This window comes from Periophthalmus magnuspinnatus, chromosome 17 (genome assembly GCF_009829125.3).
Source record: "Periophthalmus magnuspinnatus isolate fPerMag1 chromosome 17, fPerMag1.2.pri, whole genome shotgun sequence".
Taxonomy (NCBI): domain Eukaryota; kingdom Metazoa; phylum Chordata; class Actinopteri; order Gobiiformes; family Gobiidae; genus Periophthalmus; species Periophthalmus magnuspinnatus.
The window spans coordinates 4,094,385-4,117,429 of record NC_047142.1 but is presented as its reverse complement, the minus strand read 5'-3'; the positions used below and the strand labels follow the sequence as shown (position 1 = coordinate 4,117,429).

Genomic DNA, 23,045 nt, shown 5'->3' with positions numbered 1-23,045 from the left:
AAAAATACCGACATTGGTCAATTTCTAGATTACAGTACAGTATCGTGAGTAGAATCGTGAATATTTCAGTGTTTTCTAGACTTTCCTGACCTCCTTTTAGTAGTAGTATTACTGTGTTTCAGACGATATCACCACATTCTACAGGACAATATTATTTAATACCAATAGAGGGCAGCAGCTACGATGAGTATTGTTTAACTCTTTAAGGACTGAGCACATTATAGACCATCATAGCTCCTTTTTTAGCCATAAAAATCCCGTTAAAGGAAGTATCAGCGTGTACTTTTGCCTTTTTTCACACAACTTCCTCTATTTTACACCTCTATCCATCCTTATTTTTCCTTTGACGCTCTGATTAGTCGTCTTCGGGGGACGACGTAAAGCGTATTACCGTAATGACAGTAACGTATTTAAACAGCCCCATGCCTCTGCTTCGAGACGCCGTTTGGATTTACGTGATCGCACAATCGGTTGCGGAGTTACGGCGACGGAAAGTCCACAACCGGCGGCGATGGCATTCGACGATAAAGCGTTAAAAGCTAATTTTTGTTGCAATATGTTGAGTTTTTGGATCTCGTCACTGACAGAAATGATCAGAGGGTCGATATTTTTGGATATTTCATGGCGAAGTCCAGCGTAATCAACAGGAAAAACTGGCTGTTGCGCCCCCTTCTGGTCGTATGACATCCACCAACACAGTCAACTCCTTGCTCCTTTTGTAGTTCATTACATTTTCATCTGACAAAAAACAAAAAAAGCGACAAAATCCTCCACTCCGTACGTGACTTGTGGCTACCTCACACCTGTAACTGACAGTTTTCTTCACACATCCCCTTACGGCGTCACCCCGTTCCCACTGGGATTAGATGTTGCAATTAGCTAATGTGTCTGTAATCCGTCTAGCGCGTTTCTATCTAACTTTACTTTCCTCTCAGAAGTACTTCAAGGCCTCACTTCAAGGCGTCTCTGTTCTTCAGCTCACATTGTCAGCCAAGTGTCTCGCTCTCTCTACTTTTAATGAGGAGTGACATTGTCTTCCTTTACTGCAGGTTTTTAGGATGACGTAAGCCGGTTTCGGTGACACAGAACAAACGAACGGAACAGCTTTGCGCGTAATAAAACCACCAGGAGAAAAACTTTGATTATCTGATTATACTTCAAAATGATCTTGTTCTTTTTACAGCGTCAACGTGACAAGCAAAAAAGTTTCAAGTTATAAATAAAACGAAGAAAAGACTCGGTTTAAAAAGGAGAGTTATAAATAGCCCGACGCCGAATCAGAAATATGCAAAAAAGTTCACGACGAGAGTGAGTTAATCCCCCCACATTTCATATTTAATCTGCTAAATTTTCATCCTCATATTAGATTCAGGTTTAAGTGAAAAGGAAATTGCAGCAAATATAAGGAACTGCAGGGACGGTTGGCTTCGTTTTGCGTCATACTTTCATCATTAGTGGGTTTATTTTACATGAGCTAAGCCGGCGCTCGATGATACGCAATTTACGTTATTAAGTACTGTCGGTTTAAGTAAAAGTACAGATACAGAGGTAAAAAGTAAAAGTATCACATGAAAAAATCTGCTTATGTAAAAGTATTTAAGTACACGTTTAAAAATGCGCTTTAAGAGTAAAAAAGTAAAAGTATTTCACTCAAGTGTTGTCCGTTTTAGTGTAAATGTAGTGAGTTTTTTGTTCAACAGCAGCAACACGAATCAATTTCCTAATTTTTCTCATGATTTTGTGTGTTTATTTTTGTTTTGCTCAAAGCCGAAGCTTGAACTTGAAACTTTAGTCAGGATGTTACGACGAAAATAGTAAAAAATAACCTCTGAAATTATATGAAAAGTACTTTTACTGTGCAGTCCAGTTCAAAAATGTAGTGGAGTAGAAAGCACAGATACTGCTCTCAAATGTAGTGGAGTAAAAGTAAAAAAATATTCACTGTGAAATGTATTTAAATCAAACCTATTCTGCAAAATTGACTTGTTTGGAGCGATTCATGTTTGAGAAATCTTTAATCTCTTATTTTCAAGACGCCATTTTGCCGATTAATCCTGGTTTTCACTGCCACCTTTCTCCGTTCTCCAGTTGTATTTTTTTTTTTATGGTTGATACACATAAGATTTGGCAGCATTGCGTAGAAATTTTGGTACAAATGAAAAAATAAATAAATTTGCCGCTCGCTAGTGTGACGTGCAGCTGTCCATAGGGGGCGCCAACATCTACGGACGCTTTGTTGTGATGTTTACGGCGACGTCGGCTCTGCAGTTTTGTGACGTGAACTTGTTTCTTTTCTTAAGTTGTTTTAGATGAATATTTCAGGCTAAAATGTGGAAATGAAATATAATAATAACGATCCACGGGCGTCACAGATTATAACGATGCAGCAGCAGACACAAGCACAATATGTCTGATTAAAGTAACGTACAAAAACCTAAAACTTCTACTTAAATACAGTACTTTACTTGTACTTCATTGCCTTCCACCGCTGGGCTATGCTAATCAAACAGGCCTATTACAGCAGGATCTCGACGGCGTTTTACACGAGAACGCTGAAGTGATGCTTCACTCAGGTTAATGAATTCACAGTCTCACCGTTATTGACTAATGAAGAATTAATGAGCGCGTCGAGTTAAATCATTTTTTACAATGAATCGTCTTTATAGATGTTACTCCACCTGGAAACAGACCTGAACAAAACGTCAAAGATGATGTTTTTAGTCAATTATTATGAGAAAAACACGTCTCTGTGCGGTGATGTTTCAACTGAAAAACTGACTTATGTTTTTTAAGCCTGGATTTTTAAAAAAACAACAATTTTTTCAGACTGGCTCAACACTTTCTGACACATTATTATTTATATTTTGTCGTATTAATGCATTTTATTTTATTTCATTCTCCTATTTTACTGTTTTAGTATGATTTTAACTTGTTTTGAATCTGATTTTACTAGAAAAAGCACTTTGGTCACCTTTAGTCTTTTAAATTGATCTATAAATAAACGTTGATTGATTGAAAAACGTGTTTAAAAAAAAGGTGCAATATGTAACTTTTCTGGTGGACACTGCCAGCTGCTTGTCTCCATGGAGATGTGATTGCTTTGTCTGGAAAATTCCACAGTATGTCAATAAACGTATCTATGTCCATGCACACAATTAGAAGACGCCACGAGGCAAAGTTACAGGTCAGATCTGTGCAGAGGTGGCCCCGCTCACAATAAAATAATCTGTTTTTCAAGTCATTAAACGAATAAATGGTAAATCGTCCTTTTTTTTTTTTTTTTCAAGGAACCGCTCACCCATACCTCAGCGCACACAGACACCAGGGGCGAGGCGGGTTAAGTGTCTTGCCCAAGGACACAACAACATCGTTCATCCGTGGGAGCCGGAATCGCTCTGCCAACCTGTGGATCAGCGAACACACACTCCACCGACTGAGCTACTATCGCCCCGGAAAGATAAATAACTCTAATCCTACGCGTAGTAGAAGATTACGAGCGGAGCAATAACATCCCCATGGAGACGAGCAGGCGGGCGACCCCTCGAGAGAAGTTACATAGTTCATCTTTAAAGTGTGTTCATGGAGTATAAAAGTATCTAAACTAGTGTTGAACCAATAGATAGATATATTGTGTCCAGTGATACTGAATTTCTGCAATAATCTTCAGAGTTAAGAGTAATATTTAATTTACATGTGCATTTAACCCTTTAAGGACTGAGTACATTATAGACCATTATAGCTCGCCTAGACTTTCTTTTTTTAGCCATTAAAATCATGTTAAAGGAGGTATCAACATGTATGTACTTTTGCCCTTTTTCACACAACTACCTCTATTTTACACATCCATCCTTATTTTTCCATTGATGCATCAAATAATAGTGTAATACCAGTTTAAGTAGAAGAAAAATATAAAAACGAATGTACTTTTGAGTAACTTTTATGCAAGCAAACAATGGAAAAATCTATCTGGCCAGCTCAGAAACACTTTAAATTACATATATGGACAATAATCAACATTTATACAAGAGATTATGCAGATTGTACTTAGGGTTAGGTTTTTACAGCCATTTCTATTAAAAAAATATCAGGCGTTTATGCAGCTAAGACATTGATTTTGCCAGATCATATTGTTTGGAATGTTTACTAAAGAATATCTGAAGTTCTGCAGCTTATGAGTTTGTAATCTTTGGTAAAATAAGTAACATATTTAAAGGTCTATCAGCGACGATAACATCCGACGCTATAGGGTTAAGTTGGGACGGATTATTGTTTGGACTTTTATATTCTGTGGACACAAGCGCGGAAGACAATCACTAAAAAATGGTTAAAGGCGGATCTCCCCACCCTGGACGATCGGGACAACCTGGTGAACTCGATCTTTGTCATGGAACACCTTTACAACAGACTCCAAAAGGACAAATTTGACAAGATGTAGATATGACAAGATATATTCTGCTTAGAAAACTAAAATTCATCTGATCCTGTGATTGTTAAATATGTGAGATTGTAACTGTACATCCACTTTTTGTTTCCTGTTTGAATGTTGTTACGTTTGTGTCTTCTTTATGTTTCTAAAGTTTAAAAAAAAGAAGAAAAGAAAGTAGATATATTGATATGAGCAGGTATCAGTACTGAAAAAATACATGAATAGGACCTTTCTTGAATGATCTGTATTAGAACTTGAATAAAATACTGTGGTATGACAATATTAACTAAAGAAACGATGATTATTATTTAACAAATGTCCTCTGTTAAATGTTGAATCATTCAGTGGACCCCAGAGGAAGACGAGAGCTTCATTGGGCGCAGAGTGACGGGTGCTGACAGGTGCTGAGGTGCGAGCGACGGGGGGGGGGGGGGGAGCTGATGATCGATGCCATGGCGACGCAAACGCACGAGGGATGGATGACCTGTAGAGACGGCCAGTGGGGACCCGACGTCGCTGAAAAACAACAGGTCGATACTGACTAGGAGCAAAAAAAAAAGAGCAGCACGATGTTCATTATTAACCGGGTCACGTGACCAAACCACATGTCCCCCCCCCCCCCCCCCCGACGCACTGAGAATAACACAATAAAGTCACAACGTTTTATCTCCAGATGGCGGTCGGTTCGGAGGCACCGGCGCGGTTGTGTGTCGGTCTCACGCACAGCTTCGCCCGCTCCACCTTTGCAACCATGGCAACGAGGAGCTGGAGAGGTCCTGCTGAGGATGAGGCCGTAGAGAAAGAGAGGAGGGAGGGAGGGAGAGGGCTGGGTAATGCTCGTCCTCTTTGTGCGTCCTCAGTGGCTGTTCCCTCTGATAGGATTTGGTGCTGTGATTTACCGTCGCTCTAATATTCCACAGGATTCATGGGAAAAGCAGCGTTGTTCCTGGTTTCATCGTGTGACGCAGAACACGATAGGTGTCGCGAGGACGCACTGCTAATCCTGCCTTTTAACAAGTGGTTCTGCAAAAGTTGTAACGAAAAGCAATTTTGGGTTAAAAACGACGGATTTGGTTGATCGTGTTTTATGAGGGTTGCTTCTCAATTATTCTCCGTTACGTCGCCCTCCGCCACAACTGTAATAGCGCAATTTGTCTGTAAAATTGTTAGAAGTACTACATAACAAAACAAAAACAAAAAAAGAAATATAGATCAACTTACAGCTAAAAATACTTATAATAACACCGGTTTTTAATTTGTAACAGAAATAGAAACATGAAAAATGCATCAATGTCCCTGAAAATTCATAAAAACGTTAATTCCTTTTTAAACTATACACACTTTTAACAAACTATTTAACATTTTTAGACACCGTAGACACACCGGTCTTTCCTCGTGCTACATACGCTTCATCATATTTCCTCGTCTTAGCTTTCGGGTGACTTTCTTTTGTCTCATTACCTCCGTCTGTCTCCGTCTGTCTTTTTTTCCATCCCTGTTAAATATTTCTTTATCATGTTTCTTGAGGGGTTTGTTCACTGCTCTGTGTTCACGATCTGTTCACCATCTCCTGCAAACCCTACACCGTAGATTTAATACTACCTGCGCACACTCTAACAACGAGCGCGCAACTGCCACCTGCTGTAGTGGATGTGCAATTACACTTTATTCTATCACGGCAATAGAAAAACACTATTCGAGAAGGACTGATGAAGGGAAACATTAACCAACTGCAGCTTTCAACCCCTTTGAGCAATGACTGCAGCTATACGTCGAAATTTAACATAATTACAAAATATTGCGTTCATATTTTTTGCTTGATTAAACCGAGAACATGTCACTTGGGACTTACACATGTTCTGGTTGCACGTAATAGTAAATAGCCGCATTTTTATACGACGTTTTTCCACTTTCAAGGCGCTCAAAGCACTTTACATCAAGGAACCACTCACACATTCGCACACAGACACTAGGGGGCGAGGTGGGTTAAGTGTCTTGCCCAAGGACACGACAACAGCATTCATCTGTGAGAGCTGGAATTATACCGCCAACCTACGTAATAAAATCAAACAGTAAGTCCAATCCAATGGAGTACGTAATTCGCTGTTGGCACATGTCAGGATTTGGGGTTTTTTTTGTGTGTTCTGTGCCGTTTTCCCCCTTTCCTTCTGCGTTTGAACCTGGAGCTGGGCGGAGATTCTGGCACCACCTCCACCCACCTGCCTCTGATCAAGCGACCAAGCCTCCACCTGTGAGTACCAAAGGACTGACCCGACACGCTGTCATCTTACGGTTTATTTGCCCACGTATCCTCCGCGATCCCGCTTCCTGAACCCGCTCGGCACCTCCGCCTCCGACCCAGCTCTCCCCGACCGGTACGAACGCCCCAGCCTCTGACCCTGCGACCCACGACCTGCCTACAACACCGCTCCCAACTGTCTGCTCTGTCCACCTTCATTCACATTCCTATATCTGCAAATAAAGTCCGTTGAACCGTTTTCCCCAAGTCTGTATCTTTGCGCTGTCGTAAAAAAAGCTGACAGGCGAAACCAGTTAGAACGTGCAAACTCTACCGAAGAACGGGTACTGAACCGCAGACGAAGCAAAGGTGATCAAAAACAGCCAAACTGCATTGTGTTTGCATTACGCCAAACGAACAAAACCAAAAAAACGCGTCAATGCCGTTCTGTCCTTGCGTGAACTTACACAAAAACGTTCAACCTCAACAAACAAACGCCTATACCGTAAATACAGCGTGACCTCTGCACACAGTATACAGCCTGATCCAGAACTGCAAGAACAAGCTATAGCTCACACTGAGTTGCATTCCCCCCCTTTCAGTTTTACACGGGCATCTGGCACCACTGTTCTGCTGCTGTAGCGCTCACTCACAAGCTGCGTAAGCCCCATAAACCCTTGGGGACACTTAGGGAACGCTGTGTAATGATGCTGATGAATCATTCAACTCCAACGGTTTTGTATAGCGCACCTCTGTAATACAAATAATAACAAGATTTGCATAGAGTATTCTCAAAGCTTAAACTTAAACGTTGAATTTAAATGTGAGTTAACGATCACGTGACTCATTGAGGCTGTGTGTTTTTTTGTAAAATGTCCAAAGCTGCATTGGAATTTTAGGTAAGTAGGAATAAGCGGAAAGATTTGATGAAAACTACAAGATCTGAGAAAAATATATATTCCTAGTTATTTGGGTTGTAATCGAAAGCGTCATTTGTTGAAAGATTTCTTTATACAGTTGTCCCTCGCTACGTCGTGATTCACCTTTTGCGGACTCGCTGTTTACATAAACGTTGGATCGCAGTGTGACTCTGAAGTGCTGTACGTTTGCAATTTGTTTTCTCCCCGACAAAACCCACGATGTCGATGAAACGTTCTGCACCGACAAAGACGCCTACGAAGGTTTGGACTTTGTGTTTAAACAAGAGAGAAATGTGAGAAAATGTTAATGCCTGTGTGAGAAAAGTGTATAAAGTGTGTGGTGAGGGGTTTTACAGACAAAAACAGAGAAGAATTGTAAAAAATAAAGCTGATACTTCACGGATTTTGCTTATTGCAGGTTATTTTTAGAACCTTAATAAGTCATGTTTGCACTGTTGTTCTGATGCTGCTGTTGTATATATTTTTTACCTTTTTTCTACCTATTTTATTTTATTTTTAAGCATATCTTTTTTAACTTTGTGCATGCCCTTACTTGTATTTATTCAGTGTTTTTAGCTGCGTTTAGTTTGTGAGCTGTGTTCACTGACAATGGCAAAAAAAAGTCTTCTGATTCTTACTATGAGTGGGATCGCCTCTCTACAGATCTGACCTGTAACTCGACCTGGTGGTGCTACGTTTTTGTCACCATAAGTTTACTACGGAAGATCATACAGAAAAAGCAATAACACCTTCACCGGTAGAAGAATGTGCTTAATATAACTTTGATTTATGTTTTGGGTAACGGCCGCTGTGGAGCTCAACAGTTCTGCCCTTTACGTCCAAAAAGCACATTTAAAAACGCAAGACTCGCCGAAATGTTTTAATAATTTAGCAGTTTATAAAGTTTCAGAAGTATATTTTACCTAAAATTACAGATCTTGTGGTTACTAATTACCCCAGGGCTGATTAGACCTGAGCGGAACTTTTTGGAAAATCTATGGGAAAAATGACGGGGGAATTCGTCTCCGGAATCAGAGTTTGGACGGTCACTGTTTAGCTGAGTGTATTTGCTTCATGTTTTGTGGGGAAAACAGGCCAAATCGCTTAGTCCGTTCCATTTTTCCTACCACAGAAACAATCCCTAATCCCCACATTAGTTACGTCATTCCACAGCACTCCCAAAGATGACAAGAGAATCTATCCGGCGTCGACACATTCGCACATGCGTCTGACACTTTTTGGATGTAAAAACAGGTCACGTTTTTGGTAACGTACTGAATTGAAGTCTGTGGCGGCCTACAGAGCGGCTCACGGAACACCGCGCACAGTCTAACACGTTGCCAGCTCCTACTGAGTCTTGCCTGGTGATCTATCAGGTTTGGGACCCTGAAAGAAAAAACATATTGAGCTGAAACGTGGGAAATGGGCCAGAGCCAGACGTGTCGAGATTTGAAGAAAACAGCAGCGAAGGAAGATCAAATGAGGACAGGCAAATGTAGATGAGGATGTCAATGGAATCTGCACCTGCGAATAAATACATGAAAAACAGAAGCAGCTCCTTTTGTGATGGTAAAGTAGAACGCTCGATCCGTTAAGCCAAAATTAAAACCAAAAGATGTATCGCAATATTAACAAAGCATCAATTTGAATGCCGCAATTAGCAAATGGCAAATGCTGCAATCATTTAGCTAATGCAATGTTTATGGAAACAATAAAATATATCCATACAGACGGGATTTAACCTGCCAACACTAGTTTAGAACTTTTAGCGCGTCCCTTCATATTTCCAAGTGCTCTCCAAAACGCTCGCCAACTTGTTAATAATGTGCACTTTCAATGCAAAACTACACATTACTTTGCATTAGAGTTACAGTTTTTTATTGTAAAGTGAAAAAAAAAAATGGCTGAGGCGCTTTGGGGATTTGGAAAAACGTTAAAAGCCTTTATTACTTAATGGAAATAATTTTAAAATCATCAACGAAAACGACTCTCCTCCCAAGTCTGAAGAACAGCAGGGTGAAACGCATTTAAAAACACTGGCGCAAAGTGATACAGCCCCAAAAAGTACCCACGAAAATGTGTACTTACCCTTAAGCTGCCCCCTGGTGGTTTAAATTAGGACGATCTGGTTCATCCCTGTCTCACAATCGCACCCTAAACACATTTAATGGATCCTGAGGGACTGTCCGGACGAAAAACGCTTCGAGAAAGTTATAATTCGTCTTTTATACTTTGCATGTTGTTAAGTAAAATCGAAATGAAATCTCGCTGGTTAAGATTCATGATTCAAAGATTTTTTGGCACAAACAACAGTACAGCACCTTCTTGTTTGGAACACCGCTTTGGGCTAAGTGAATTTCAAGCAAGAAGCTCATCAAAAGTCAAATTAAAAGGCCGCTTTACTTTTAATCAAAAGATGTGTAGCCCAGGCGGAGTGAAAATGACTAATACATCAACGAGGAGGATGCCAGCTCCAGATTAAGGTGGCCCTGTGGGAAACTGGCTCCGCACTAACGACTACTTATAAAATATGAACCCACAGCTGCCATCCGCACAAGTGTCAGTGATCTATCGCGCTCGGTCCTTGTGTGGCATTTCAAACCTGGTTAGGAAATAAAAAACATCAAACGCCTCAAATTTACCGTATGCACATGAAACACCCGGGAAAAGTTAAGGGAAGTTTAATCATTTCAATAAAAACGCAACTTTATAGACAATAGAATGTAATTTTCAACGCAAAACCTTATTCTAGTTCTGAGAAAAGTAAAGCTCCTTCGAAAACTATCCAAGAAACGTCAAACTGTTGTGTCTAAATATTCGTGTGATTTGATACCTGCTCAAGTTTTTTCTTTTTTAATAATCCCATGTACTAAAAATGACAAGGGACAAAAGGCGTGCAATTTGGCAAACTGTGCGTGTGTGAAAATAAACAGCTTAAGAGAAAAGCAATTATGCGTCTAATGACTCAGCTGGCTGTTTCAAAAAGGCCGCGGGACCCAAAACATCCAGTGCGTTCAGAATTTGTACATAATTTTTGTATTTGTCAACAACTCGGCTGCTGTCCAACATGTTTCATACGGGAAGGTCAAACCAGCGCATTTTTTAGGTGTTGTGCCAGCGCTACACCACCAGCTCAGTCATTGTTATCTAGGACTGCATCATTAGAGGTATAATACTCCCTACAACAGAGGAATAACCAGACTGGACTGGATGAGACTGGAATGGACAATACGGTTGCGACGTGTAGAGTAGGAGGGTCCAAACTAAGGCCAAATGCAGCTCTTAGACCAAATTTAATTGAACATTTAAGTCATGCATGTCCAAACTTTTCTCATTAAGGGCCACATATAAAAACACAGATAAAGCTGAGGGTCGATTTAGGGCCATAGACTGGTCAAGAATACAGTGAATACTTCAAATTTGCGTTACTATTACAAGTTAGATTGAACCACTAGACCTTTATTCACACTTACATCCTCAATGGGACACATTAAATATTTGATATGGGCTTGTTAAAGTAGATTTTCAGAAATGTAAAGTTAAAAGTATTGGGCTAATTCACCTGGAAGCTTGAGGGCCAAGAAAAATTGGTCTGAGGGCCGCATTTGCCCCCGGGCCACAGATTGGGCACACCTGATGTATGCATTTTTACCGATATAACCTCAATAATGTCGCATTTCATCGTAGTAAGGACCAAAAATGAATGTTCCAAGCCTTATTAAAAAGTACGCTGGCTCTTAAAACTATGTAAAATGCATCCATTTGACTGATCCACTGTATGACATCAACCTGTGGCCCTCTGCTTCGAATATCTTTCAACCTGTGACCTTCGCTGAAAAGGTTTGGACGGCCCTAGAGGGTTTGTCCCAGGTCCTGTACAGATGGTAAATAAACTTCTCCTGCGTTACAACTCCAGTCTCGTGTTTCTTCTTCCAACTCTCAGGCTAAATCCATTTATTTTACAACTATTAACAAGTTATTTTTATGATACATTACCATAACCCATGCAACTTTCCCAAAATACCACTTTGTTTACATCATACATGGACAAACATTTGCTTCGGCCCTGAAACAGCTAATTTTTAATATTTTACAGAGCGATCCCGGATTAATTAATTTGCTTTTCTTTCCACGACAATCACGAACTCTGATTATTCAATGACTCATTCAGTGACTCAAAATAATAAGTGAGCTGGACAAGTGGCGCTGGGATTTAGTGAGTATGTGCAAAAATATGAGGTGTAAATATTAATTAGAAAAGACAATATTTCTCTCAGAATAAGGAAAAGAAGAGAGATTTTTATTATGTTTGGATTCTCGGTATAGCAGTGAGTATCTTTGCGCGTCATGAGGAAGGTGGAAATTGGGTGGGAAGAGAACAGTCAAAGAAGAGAATGAGAAATACCAACAGGTGGCGCTCCAGAACTGATGACACAACCTGTTGAGCTGGCCAAAAAAAAAGTCGCCACCTGGATTTAACTAAGCGAAAATGTTGGGGTTGCTGCAGTGGGTCCGGTCGAGGTTCAGCAACAACCTGAATATACTGAATGACCAGGTTATTCCATCAATGGATTTTTTTCTTCCCTGGTGGCACGGGGCATATTCCAAGACGACAATGCCAGGATTCATCGGGCTCAGATTGTGACAGTGGATCAGGAGCATGAGACGTCATTTTCACACATGGATCGTCCACCACAGAGTCCAGACCTTAATGTGCTGGAGAAGCTTTGTGCAGCGTCAGACTCGACCATCATCAATGCAACATCTTGGTGGAAAATTAATGCAACACTGGATGGAAATAAATCTTCTGACGCTGCAGAAGCAAAATCAAAACAATGCAACAGCGAATGTATGATGTAATCAAAGCTAAAGGCGGAATAACTAAATATTAGAGTGTGACTTTTTACCGCTCATTTTTATATAGCGCCTTTCCACCTTCAAGGAATCATTCACCCATTCACACAAACATTCATACACCGGTGTACGCAGAGACGGTGGATAGTATTCATCTGTAGGAGCTGGATTTGAACCGCCAACATGTGGGTCTATGGATCTGACTTTTCTACCAATGATGTTTTTTTTTTTTTTTGTTTTGTCGATAGCAGAATTTGAACCGCCAATCTTCGGATCACTGGACAAAAACTCCACCAACTGAGCTACTGTCGCCCCGCTAAACGTGTTTCAATTTACCCTCGGGGACAAATAAAGTGATATTGATCGATTGAACCGGCACCAAAAGACGACTCGGACGGAGGTGTGCGCTCCATCTCCCATCGTCCAGCCGCCTTCTCCCCTCAGGGAAAGCCATGTTGAGTGGGGCGGTCATGGTTAGACTGGAAAATACTTTTAAAAACAGCGCAGGAAAGACCATAGACGAAGTGCAGACGGAGACGCAACAGAGCCAAGTCCGTAAGATCGTCGCTAGTGATTGGCGAAGTTGGCTACGGGTTGCCAACACCAGGGGCGCGGAAAGAAAAGGCAGTTTTGGAGACGACAACAAAAGGAGGAAGGAGGTATCCAAGAAAAGTGAAGGAGCTGTACTGTAATCTATCACAGGGAAGGTGGTGTGTCTGATTATGAGGAAGGAGCGTCTGGAGAAGGCTACGAAGAAGAAAGAGGAGCAGAGGGCACGGATGAAGATACTGGCTGACGTGGAGAAGCCAACTCGACCTGCAAACATAAACCTTACCCCTGGAATTAAACGGAAACAAAAAAGTTGAGGATGTGTAGTATTTTTGCAGCTATATAAAAGACTGTTTTGGATGAGGTTCAATTGAAAAGTGTAGAAATGCAGCTTAAGACTTTTTTATTCTGTTTGGTGCCGTTTTTATATTAGTTTAGAACATGCAAATTACACAAAATTCAACTCATCAATATGTTTCCCATCTCTTCAGGTACTTCAGTCTCACTGGCACAGGTACTTCAGCCTCATATTTTCCTCAACACTTCTACCTGGCAAGGATAAATGTAGCTTAGTCCTCCCATGCATTTAAAACAGTATTTTGAATAACCATTTGCCCCAGAATTCTCAAAGTGCAAATTAGTTAAATAGCCAAAAAATGTACGCCTCGTGGATTTAGCAAAGTTTGACATTTTAAACAATGGCTGAATAACCCGTTTTCTTTTTTAATCTTTGCTTGTGACCTGCCCCGAATCGCTTCACCTTTTAGTCCAACCATTACGCAAAATTGAGTCGGAATCAAAACATCAATACAGCTGGGGTCAGAAAGTCCGCCCCAAACCCCAAGTGTGGGTGAAATGTCATCTGAGCGCGGCGTAAGCAAGCCCGCAACAATTAATTAAGGATCTTTCTATTTGGAGTAAATAGGAACAACTGCTGGTGGTGTCTCTCCAGGGAAGCCTGCGCAAAGTAGTAAGGCAAAGTTATACACTCCGAGCTTGGCAACTGTTAATCAATTGAATATGCACGCATTTATGTAGAGAGGGTCGGCAAACAAAGACTCCGAGAGGCTGTAAACAAATTAAATCATGTTTACCAAAATCTCATTCGGAAAGTCCTTCTATTTTACCCACGCCAAATAATAATATCTCTCCGCTAGTTTATCCGAAGGAACCAAGGGATTGGGTAAACAAACTGCATAATCGTAAAGGTAAATATCAGGGAAAAATGAAATTAAACCAGAAGCGTTTACAAGTCCATTTTCTCCAGATAAACAGGAAAAGCTTGTGGTAACTTTGCACACCGAGGTTGCAAAAGGATATATTTTTTTTCTCGAATTGGTCTCCCCATCTCCTGAGGCAAAAAGGCAATTTCATGCTCGAGCACGACTCCAGGGGACATCAGGACTGGAGGTGACCCCAAGGTTAACACCGCAAACCTCATAAATAGAAAAAGAAACAGGAGTGGCAAAAGTAGTATAGTAGTAGTTGGAGCTTGGGGCTATGGCAGTGATTTTCAATTTTCACAGCCAGCTAAATGAGCAGATGGATTCTTAGGGATAGCATATGATCGCAGTGAGACGCTCCCCTCTGTGTGTCTGTTTGAGGTGTTTCTGCCCGCATGTAGCCTGTTGCCAACTTAATCTGTCAATTCTCAATGTGACTGGTATCAATAATTCAAGGGAATATCGCTGCAGAGTTGGCAGCCAAGACTCAACCCAGATAAGATTCGAAACAGTGTCTGTAAACAACATGCATAACTAACCAAGCTAAAAAAAAACAACAACAAAACAGACTTCCTTGAATCCATCCGTGCGATAGATCCAACTGGAGATCGCTAATTACAAAATGCAAATGGAGGGAGCGGAGGGAATAGATGGTAGATGTCGTCATGTGGCCACTGATGCGTTTGGAAATTAATCTACTCGGATAACCTTAGATGTGCAATTTCAATCCATCAGAAAAGTGCACACCCGCCGTATGTAACCCCTCATCCAAAGAGCTGCTCCTAAGTGGCTTCTTCCTCCCTTCTGGCTTCGCTGGTTGCCAAGATGACAGCGAGCAGCGGACCAATACCGGTGCTTAAAATGCAATTCGAGGAAAAGTTATGGCTGGTATTATGGCATCGTGTGTTTATATCTTAAGTTGATCAAAGCAGATGCTAGCTCTTAGAGGAAACCGGAGAGCGCGTCAGGTTATATTGTTTGTGCATGATTCAGCAGCAGCTTAAATCCACACACCTGGTTAAATAAAGAGTATTTTTAGACTGGCTAATATACCCTCGGAGGCTCAATTAGCAGTATGTCTTCCTTAACATAATGGAATAAGCGTTTATGTTCAATTGAAATGGTGCACGGTTTATCATCTTGAAATTATGTCAATTAGAAAGTCAGGATGCGAGTTTTGGTAATTATGATGAACTGCGTTGTCTGAGCGTATTGACATAAAACAAACACAGCGATATTGGTTTTTCTATTGAACCACAGCACCTAACACAGAAATCTGAACATGTACAGTGTCTCGGGTCCTAAAAAACACTTTTATCTGCTCGTTTTAGTCTAATAAATGGAAATATGTGCACTTCTGTCAGATTTCTAATATATTTTTGCCTGTGCCATCAATCAATCTGTCAAATGACCGGATTTTAGACAGAAACTAACAATATTTCTTGTTATCTTCCTTCTGGTTTATCATGAAGACATCAGCCTATGTCCTGTGCATCATTTATGAATAATATTTGTCTAGGGTTTTACTGTGATTGTGGTAAAGTGACAGTAATTTAAAAAAAAAAAAAAAAAAAAAAAGAGTGATATTTGGCTTACATCCTCGTCCTCTCTGACGCATTTCTTTCGGTATTGCACGTGTGGTCTGCCGTCGACGTGGGGCTGAGGGGTCCTGGCCGCGGTGTCCTCGTCCACCACCTGTCCCCCCAGGAGGTGACTGGCCTCAGGTGGGTGCGGGAACGAATTGGCAGTATTGATCTTCCCGCTGAATCTCTGATACAAAGAAGCCATAATAGTCCTGGCAATACAACTTAAAGCATGACAGATATGGGCTTATCGTCTTATCTGCGAGGGCACACGGGCTCACGGGCAGGTCTTTCGGTGTCTCCTCACACAGACGAGATGACAGTTTGTAAATAAACGTCTGTAGATAGAACTGACTCCGTGTGAAAGCGAAACAAAGGTAGTTTCCGTTCAGATGAGTCTTTGCGCGCGGCTCAGTGGTGGCTGTAGGTGTCAATAGTTGTCTCGTCAGTATTCACAGCACGTTGTCGCTCCTCTTCAGTTTCCCGGTGTCTCCTTGCTCAGAGAGATAGCAGGAGGATGAGTTTCCGATCAGATCCAGCGGGTCCCCCCTCGGACTCCGGCGCTGATTGTCCGCGTAAAACAAAAGAGCGCCAGATAATGTTTCAACACTTTGGGCGTTTGTTTTGGCCGACTGTCCTCACGCGCGAGGAGAGTGTGAAGGACGCAGAGAGAAAGAGGAAGAGAGGGAGAGACCGGGGATGTGCAAGCAGACGCGCTGTGCATGTGAAGTGACCAGACTGAGGACGGATTAACGCTGGAGCTGTCATCGTGCCGTTTTACGCACGAAACACCCGCCACACCTGGACATCTCTGCACACAGAACTGTGCACTCGTGTCCGTCTGGTGTCTAAAGAAAAGGCCATGACATTTTGTCTGGGGAGGTTGGCCCCAGGACGGCGCTCGACTGCCTCTCTGTGGCGTGTTGCATAAGGACAAGCTGACCTCTGTGCATCATGATCCAGGCGCACAACGCGCTCTCAAACCTGTGGTGGATTATTTTACATTTAAAGTATAACCATGAAAAACTGTATCAATATAAACTTAATCTTATGAGCAACAGGGTGCACTATATAAAACCACCGGATAAATGGAGAATCAATGATGTAAATCTATTACAGTTCATCCAAATCAACAGCTTCTGAACAAAACACAAACATCCCCAGATTTATACCATAGTCACCAAGCACCAAGATTATATTATATATATATATATATATATATATATATATATATAAAAAACATTTTTTTTATTATTCATATTTATTTTCATATTTATTTTTATCATTATTATTAGTAGTAGTAGTAGTATTGTTGTTATTGTTGTTATCGCATTGGGGTCCCACCGGAGGAGCAGGAGGACATGTCTGGGGTGAGGGAAGTCAGGGAGTCCCTGCTTAGGCTGCTGCCCCCACGACCCGGCCCCAGATAAGTGGAAGAAAATGTATTAATGATATTATTATTATTATTTTTATTATTATTATTATTATTATTATTATTATTATCATCATCTGACTTCCTTTTAATATCACGTAGTATAACCATCACAATATAAATGCAAGAAAATAAATGAATCACAGGTTATTTGACAGGTTAGACGCAAATAATCAGCCTACGAGCCAAAAAAAGAAAGACATTTTTGAACACTTTAAATGTTAATCAATACTTCCTTTGAAAACCTAAAACATCACAAAAATCACTCAGCATCACTTTAAAAACAGGCCTGGACCTTTCACTGTGAGCTGAAAACTTATTAAACCCCATCACCTCCTTTTGCCCCAACTACTTATAATTAAATTCTTGCAGCGTATTTAAACATTATAACGGGATTCTTCATGCAGCTACAATCTCCACCTAAGCTGGCGGTGTCCTAAATCGTGCCATTACCCCCATCACCACAGCCCTCCTCAAACAGCAGAACATTACACATGATTCCTCCTTTGAACATCGACTGAGGCCAATGCACTGCCGCTATCTTCAAATTACCCAATATTGGCTTATGTGGTGCAAATGGAGCCCCGTGTGTTCAAGTGTGCGTCCTCTTTTGTCCCGGATGCCAGTAACGAACATCCCTCGGCCATCTCGGGGTGACAGCTCAAACTATTGCTCCACCGGGACACCGAAATGAACTGTGGGAAATGGGACATCTTCAGTGGCGTTGGCACTTCAAAGCACAGCGCTAAAGTACAGCTCCAAACAGCCGCAGAGACGAGTTCTGTGGAGTGGGGCATCTGTCATTACGGGTGCTAAAAGTGAGCGGAGCGTTCGACGGTAATCACGGACGGCGACGGAAATGGTCCGTGTTCAACTTTAAACAACGTGAGGTTTTCAGGAGTGTTCTCAAAGCGACGGCGTGTAGCTTTTTTAGCCGGAAATGGACTCGAAAGCTCGCCTGGGATTCAGAATACACACTTGTTTAATACTTTACGAAGATGTGAGGCTGGTTTGTTTTCAGATGGGTGTGATTCACAGGTGGATTGTCCCATCGGTTTGTCCATATCGGAAAAAATAATGGAAAGAATAAAATAAAAAAAATCACAGGGGGCTGAAAAACATTGGATTTCTGCAGAAACAATGAGCGAAGAACTAACGCTTAATCTGACCTGAGAGAAATGTGATTGTATTCTTAAATCATAAGTGACCAATGAGCTCCTTCGTTTCACATGTGTCACTGAAAACAACTAATCTGATTGGACGATCCCGTTTGACCAGGATTGAGACGCAACGGAAGACGTGGGGACTTGACTGATATAAAAAAAAAAAAGTACACAGAGAAATCAGATTGGATTTGCAACTAGAAATCATGTTTTTTGGTTGGAAAACATGCATTTTTTACCGTGATCAGGGTTGCATCTCCACAGATCTGACTCTTTGATACATTTTATTGTGGAAGATTACAGCCAAACATAGTAAAGTATGATTTAAACTTTCTATTTCTACGGAATTGTGAGATTATTATTCCATGTAATATGGTAAATCATACTTTGTACTCCTGTTTACGTGTGCGCCAACGTGGCATGAGATTGTATATGTACCCTGAACCTCCATATATGATGATACTTTGAAAGATCAGCTAAAAATGCTTGTTTTTGTGCACTTTGTCTTCATTGAACCCAGATAACAATCTGCGTGCTGTACATTTCTAGCTAATTATTGAGGAATTATGACGTGTGTTAACTAGTATATAAGGAGCCACAGTAGAGATGTAAAACAGGAGACAGTTGGTGTTTCATTCGATTGATGCCTGCATCTGCTGAATAAAGAGACTGATTTGAAACTGCCCGGCCTTCTCGACTCCTGCTTCTAGTTCGCCGTCCAGGAAAACTGACAGTTTTGGTGACCCCTGACGTGATGCTAAGTCCTGGTCGCAAGGGCGAACCTTCTCCTCCACAGAACGCCTGAGAAAGACATCGCAAAAACGAGCGCTCCAAAAGACGGTACGACAGAGGCCTTTTTCATAGAATTTCTGTCAATTGGTTTAATGCTAAATTAATGTGATGTGCTCTTGGGACATTCTGTGCAATTAATTGTTATAACTTTAAATTAGTAAGTATTTCCGTGTTTATGGCTTAGCACGAAGAGAGAAAAAAAGCACTAGGAATTAATAATAAATAGCAAGTTTACACTTAGATCAGGTAAAGTGTAATTAGAAACAAATTTAATCATTTCCGTGTTTATGGCTTAGCACGAAGAGAGAAAAAAAGCACTAGGAATTAACAATAAGTAGCAAGTTTAGACTTTGATCAGGTAAAGTGTGATTAGAAACAAAGTTAATCATTTCCGTGTTTATGGCTTAGCACGAAGAGAGAAAAAAAGCAAGTTTTATAAAAAATATTTAGTGGTTAAAACTTTACACTAAAAAAGAAAACAAAACTGTTTAATCAAGTTTATATAAAAATGTGGTACCCAAAAAAACTATATGTAATGCTGGCAACAATATTTATTAGCATAATAAGAGCTCAAGCAAACGAACCTGTTCAAATGAATTTTACTCAGAATGAACATGAAATTACTTGTTACTGCAAAGTTGATAAAGGGGCAATAATTCAGATTGGCATCATTTATATTCCCTGTGAAACAGAAGCATTAATAGATGGAATTAACTTGGTAGACTTAACTAGGAAGGAGCAAGAAATAGCAACTTATTCGCCGGAACACGGTGTCCACTCGAAAGTTTGTGATTCCATTAGCAATATCCCCAAGCAAAAAGATAATGTAACCCAGACCAAAATACAGTGTACATGGTACAATCAGCCCATTCGTTCTAATATTGGCTGTGTTTGTATCTCATATCCTTTTGGTAGTAAGGAACTACGTAATATTGACAATATTTGTGAAAATAATACAATAAGAAATGTAAATACAACGGTCAAAAATAGCAAGCATCTTAATGTGACATACCAAAATGCTAGTGAAAATAGTCTGTTTGATGTCCAAATGATAAAAAGTCAAATTGGCACTCTTATGAAAAAGGTTACGCTTACAATTGGAGCAGTTTCTGAATCAAAATCCACACAAGAAACAAAAATAGAGACTATGATTAAGAAATTAAAGAATGAAATGGTAAAAGAGATTATAGACGAAGCTAGAATTATAACCAAAAACTTGTGTCCGTCAAACTCAGCAAATGTCGCTAAAATGCTAAAAGATCTAAAAGAAGAGTATGATGCCTTAAAAAATATCTTGAAAGGAAATGTTATTTATATTGTGGCTGCATTTGTTGCTGTTTTTCTAACTCTGGCTATTGTGTTGATTATGGCTTTATTGTTATGCTTGTGTTCGCCACGGACCACTAAAATTATGGCATTAAATCTCCCTGATTCAGCTTCCATCTTAAGTTGGGATGATTGTGATACAAAATAGACAGTTTAAATGGTTAACTGATATATTATTGGATGATATTTGTTAGTGGCTGTATCTTGTAGTGGCCAGATGGGTTATGGTTCTTTTAAATGATATTCACATAAATAAATTGACTAATCGGGAGAATTAAAAAACTGTTGCTATGATTGGAAGTTAATAGAAGGTATAGATAATTGTTTAATTAATGTGGTAAAGGATTGATTTTGCATTTATTGGGCAATTGCATGGATAATTGTTTAATTGATGTCAGGTGATAGATAATTGTTTAATTAATGTGGTAAAGGATTGATTTTGCATTTATTGGGCAATTGTATGGATAATTGTTTAATTGATGTCAGGTGATGCTAATGTTTTGCATTTATTGAATTATTTGTGAATAATTGTTTGATCTAAGTAGGATAAAGCTATTGATTTGTACTTACTAGTTATTTGTGGATAATTGATTTATGTGAAATGATGCTAATGTTTTGCATTTATTGAATTATTCATGAATAATTGTTTGATTTAAGTAGAATAAAGCTATTGTTTTGTATTTACTAGTTATTTTTGGATAATTGATTTATGTGGAATAATGTTAATGTTCTGCCTTTATTGGATTAGTGGTGGATAATTGTTTGACTTAAATGGAAGAAAGCCAATATTTTGCATTTACTAGTTATGTGAATCATTGTTTTATTTAAGTGAAATAGAGCTAATGTTTTGCATTTACTAGATATTGGTGGATAATTGTTTGATTTATGAGAACAGAGCTATTATTTTGCATTTATTGGGTTATTTGTGGATAATTGTTTAATGCATGTGGAATGAAGCTATGGTTTTACATTTGTTAGTTGTTTATGGATAATTGCTCAATGTATTTGAAATAAGGATATTGCTTTGCATTTGTTGGATGCTTGATGGTTGTGGGATGACAGTTTTGCTTCTCATTGTGAAAGGTTGAGCCTTGTGTTGTCCTGGGATAATTTATGACTACAAAAACAACTTTGTTACAGCAGAACTCATTTCTTCATCAAAACTGAGTCACTTATTCATTTTGACAAATTTCATAAAATAAATAAATAAATTAAGAAATAAAAATTAAAAAAATAAATAATTAAATTAAATTAAATTAAATTAAATTAAATTAAATTAAATTAAATTAAATTAAATTAAATTAAATTAAATTAAATTAAATTAAATTAAATTAAATTAAATTAAATTTAGATTAGATTTGGATTGAATTTGGGTTGAATTTAGATTGAATTTAAGTTGAGTTTGAGTTGAATTTGAATTGAATTTGAATTGAATTTGGATTGAATTTGAATTGAATTGGAATTGGATTTAAATTAAATTAAATTAAATTAAATTAAATTAAATTAAATTAAATTAAATTAAATTAAATTAAATTAAATTAAATTAAATTAAATTAAATTAAATTAAATTAAATTAAATTAAATTAAATCAAATCAAATTAAATTAAATTAAATTAAATTAAATATTTTGAAGTTCAAGTTGTCTCCAGGTTTCTCCTATAACGTGGCTCAACTTAATTTGTATCACTGTACAACCAACGAACACAATGCAGTGGTGGAAATTAAGAGTTGCAGGAGATTTTGAGTTCCAAAATTGTACATTATCCATTAAAGTAGGGTCTACTAACCAAAACAAAAATGTATTATTTAATTACTTAACTAATCTGGCAATTAACTCATTAGTGTGAAGACAGATTGAAGATAGACCCCAAATTAAAAAAAAAAAACAAAAAAAAACAAAAAAAAAAAAAATTGTTACTTTAAGATTTTATTTTGAGAGCTGGGAAATGCAAATTGGGGAAAAGTTTAAAGTATTTGTAATATAACTCTATTGGAAGGAAAACGCAAGGCTTAATGGATATGAAGTGAAGCTGTTGTTGCACATTTGTTGGGCATTTTGTAGTTTACATTTTTGCATTATTAGGTGGATGTGAAGTAAAACTGGGTGGCACTTTGTAATGGCTGCGCCCTATTTGGCCTTAGTGAAGTGCAGGTACTTAATTGGTGGTGATTCGGGCTTAGTGACTGTTTGGTTGTGGCCTTAAGTGAGCACTTGATTTGTAATTTATTGGCTTGTGTTGTGTGTAGTTGTTCATGCTAGTTTTGTGCTTGGTTGGTCCTTGGCTAGCCATTTGTGTGTGTATTTGTGGACGCATGTTTGAGTGTCAATTTGGGTTGATACTTGGGTGTGCGTTTGCAGGTGCATGCGCTGGTGGTTGGTTGATCATTGACTAGGTGTGGGTAGCTGCACGTGGCGCAGGTCAGTTAGTTGTTGGTTGGATGTTTATTTAGGATGGAGATTGAGTGATTGTTGGGCCTAGGTCGCTATTGGTCAGGTCTAGTCATTATTGATTGAATCTTTGTTCATGCCCTGTTGGG

At 39.3% G+C, this 23,045-nt stretch overlaps 1 protein-coding gene across 2 annotated transcripts in view; it reads right to left on the bottom strand.

Annotated features, from left to right (window-relative positions):
• Positions 1–23,045, bottom strand: part of LOC117385715 (dipeptidyl aminopeptidase-like protein 6) — a 167,675-nt gene that overhangs the window by 110,268 nt on the left and 34,362 nt on the right. Inside the window, exon 1 of one of the 2 annotated variants that reach the window (XM_033983031.2) lies at positions 15,808–16,179. The exons of the other annotated variant lie outside the window; for it this stretch is intronic. Coding sequence (XP_033838922.1) covers positions 15,808–15,999 — 192 coding nt within the window. The 5' untranslated portion in view covers positions 16,000–16,179. Of the gene's footprint in view, positions 1–15,807; positions 16,180–23,045 lie in introns of those variants that run through there. 2 annotated transcript variants of the gene reach the window in all.